Here is a 2,969-nt window from a genome sequence, read left to right as displayed (position 1 = left end):
TATGTTTAATATATATAAAATAATTAGTAAAATAATTAATAATATTATATCATATTTAAATTTTTATTTTAATTTATGTTATGTATGTAATGATGGTTATATAAATTTTAAAATTTAATTTTATTTGTTGGATTTTAATAATTATAGGGGCAGGTAGGGACTAGATGGGTATCTGCAGAAGAGGGTTAGTGTTTAACTTTTTACTATCCGCAGATAGAAGCGAGACGGGTAGGGCTGGAAGTGAGTCAAGCTAGTTCATGAGTCAGCTCGAGCTCGACTCGTTAATAGCTCGATAAGTTGAACTCCTGAGCTGGTGAGCCAAGCTTGAGCTTGGAATTGAGCTCATAAATTAAATGAACCGAGCTTGAGTTTGGATAAGCTCAGCTCATTAGCTCGTGAGATGGCTTGATTATATATATAAGGAAAAGTCTAGGAGACCAGCAACTTTGTTAAATTCTGGCCAGCATGTAACCAGCAAAGAAAAGTGAGCCATTGGATGAAATCTCACACCAATCTCACACCATTAAAACCATCATTGATGGCTATTTGATGGCTACAAATCACAAAAGTTGCTGGCCCCTAACATTCCTCTATATATAATATTAAAAGTATAGATTAAACAAAAATAGGATACGCGTATTAATAATTTAATACATATAATAGTAATATATAATTTTACATATATATATATATTAATGTTCTTAATTATTTAAAATTTTATAGTAATTTTTTATATATAATTTTGATGTAGGATATAAATAAAAAATTTATAATTGATAGATAGATAATATATAAAATTTATTTTTTTAATATTTTTTAATATATATAAGTTATAATTTATTGATATATAATTATAGATTATGTTTCTATTATTTGAGCCAGCTCGTGAGCTTTTGTTGAATCGAGCTTGAGTTTACGAAATAGGCTCGATTGTTAATGAGTCAAGCTGTGAGTCGAGCTTAATTTTCGTGAGTCGAGTTTGAGCTTGGTCTAACTCGACTCAACTCGACTCACTTCCAACCCTAAAAACTGATTATATATAAATTATTGTAAGACGGATCGGGTAAAACAAAAATCCATTCGTAGCCGCCATTGCCACCCCCTAAATACACAAGTCTAAATCTAGTTCATATAACATGTAAAAGTACGTATAGTATTAGAAACTAAAAGACATAGTTGGTGTTTTTTCTTTTTCGTTTTCAAATATAGTAATTGTAAATGTAATTGTATTACTGTTGTAAATTTATTTAAGAAAAAATCTCCAAGACATTATGTGTAACTAAAATTCTTAATTGTTTATACTTAAGTTGTAAGTACCTTAGTAATATATATAAAGAAAGGAATGCTGAAAGCATTTCTCTTTCAAAAAGAATATTTAATTTGTCGCTATTATTATCAGGTCATTATCTTAATGACCTTTAAATTTTGTGACTTAGCTAGGTCAATGTCCCTATTGTAGAGAGCGTCAAACGTAGAATATCAACTTTGACTATCATTTAAAAATACAAAAATCAAGTTTTTTTAATTTTTATATTTTTAAAGTATTCTTTTTTTTTCTTCTTCTTCTTCTTTTTCTCCATCTTTTACCGGCCAACCACTAATTTTGTTGTGTGGATTGATTTTATGACAAGGTTCTATTGTCATTAATGGCAACCCCATAAAGTAGAACTCTAGTCTGCACCCTTTAATTTACTTTATTGTATGTGAACTATTGCATCAAGGTAGGATCTTAGGAGTCATGGGAAGAATGGGATTGCTAGACACAGATAGGTGAGATAACTATGTCTGTGTGTGTCTTCTGTTTCTTTCACTAATGAAATTATCTCTTCTTACATGCTACACCAATCAAACAAGACCAGAGTAACAAGGTATCAAAATAAAAGCTACAATATTGTCTCTGTATTCTAATAGAATCTTTCTAATTTTATTTTTATCACTAAAAATTTGATTTGTCAAATCTAATTTGATTAAAGAATAAAACAGGCAACAAGTTCAATGGAAGTAGAATGTGTCTCTATTTTCTTTTTTAATGTTTGAGATCAGAATATATACAAAAATAAACATGGATGATGTCCTTTTTCTTTAATTATCTAGCTTCTAACATTGTCGTTGTGACTTGATTCACACTCCATATTTCATCTTGTTTATTTGAAGATGAATCAGTCTCTGGATGATTTTTTCTTGCGAAAAATCCAGGATTTTTAGGATATGACAATGATGGAACTTCATTATTTAACATTAAGATCACTGAAGACATTGTTGGTCTATCTTCTGCATGTTCTTGAACACATAAAAGTCCAATATGTATGCATCTTATAACATCAGACTCTATGTATGAATTGCCAATGGATGGATCAATCAATGTCAATACAGTTCCTTCATGCCAATGCCTCCATACCTGCAAGAACATATAATGCAATCAATAGAATATATCAATTAGAATGTTTTTCTTTCATCTAAAAAGTATTTTAATTCAGAAAAAATTCTTTCACCTACATTTCCTAAAAGATTCAATTCATCGTCATCAATGTAGAACCCTCTATTCTTCTTTCCTGTTATGATCTCCAATACTAGAACTCCAAAACTAAAAACATCAGTTTTTACCGAAAAATTTCCGTCCATAGCATATTCTGGAGACATGTAACCACTACAAAATAGAAATGTGCATAAATTATAATGAAGCTACTATATTGGATTTTTCAAGAAATAATCTAGTGAATTATTATAGAAAACTCACTATGTTCCAACAATTCTTCGTGTTTTTGCTTGCATTTGATCTTCGTCAAAAATTCTAGCCATTCCAAAGTCTGATATCTTTGGATTCATTTCATTATCTAGTAATATGTTACTTGTCTTAAGATCTCTATGAATAATTCGAAATCTTGAATCTTGATGCAAATATAGAAGCCCTTTAGCTATACCATATATAATATTGAAACGTTTTTTCCAATCAAGCAAAGGTCCTTTTG

At 29.5% G+C, this 2,969-nt stretch overlaps 2 protein-coding genes across 2 annotated transcripts in view; both read right to left on the bottom strand.

Annotated features, from left to right (window-relative positions):
- Positions 1,999-2,969, bottom strand: part of LOC107621499 (receptor-like serine/threonine-protein kinase SD1-8) — a 78,630-nt gene continuing 77,659 nt past the window's right edge. Inside the window, exon 7 of the mRNA XM_021114338.1 lies at positions 1,999-2,398. Within this exon, the coding sequence (XP_020969997.1) occupies positions 2,087-2,398 (312 nt within the window). The 3' untranslated portion in view covers positions 1,999-2,086. The remainder of the gene's footprint in view (positions 2,399-2,969) is intronic.
- LOC107621495 (receptor-like serine/threonine-protein kinase SD1-8) overlaps positions 2,501-2,969 on the bottom strand; it is a 70,277-nt gene continuing 69,808 nt past the window's right edge. The window contains exons 5-7 of the transcript XR_002356492.1: positions 2,922-2,969; positions 2,738-2,834; positions 2,501-2,647 (exon numbers count right to left, since the gene is read on the bottom strand). The gene's annotated coding sequence lies outside the window, so the exon portion shown is untranslated. The remainder of the gene's footprint in view (positions 2,648-2,737; positions 2,835-2,921) is intronic.

This window comes from Arachis ipaensis, chromosome B10 (assembly GCF_000816755.2).
Source record: "Arachis ipaensis cultivar K30076 chromosome B10, Araip1.1, whole genome shotgun sequence".
Classification (NCBI taxonomy): Eukaryota; Viridiplantae; Streptophyta; class Magnoliopsida; order Fabales; family Fabaceae; genus Arachis; species Arachis ipaensis.
The sequence above is the reverse complement of the archived record's forward strand: the minus strand, read 5'-3'. Positions and strand labels throughout refer to the sequence as shown.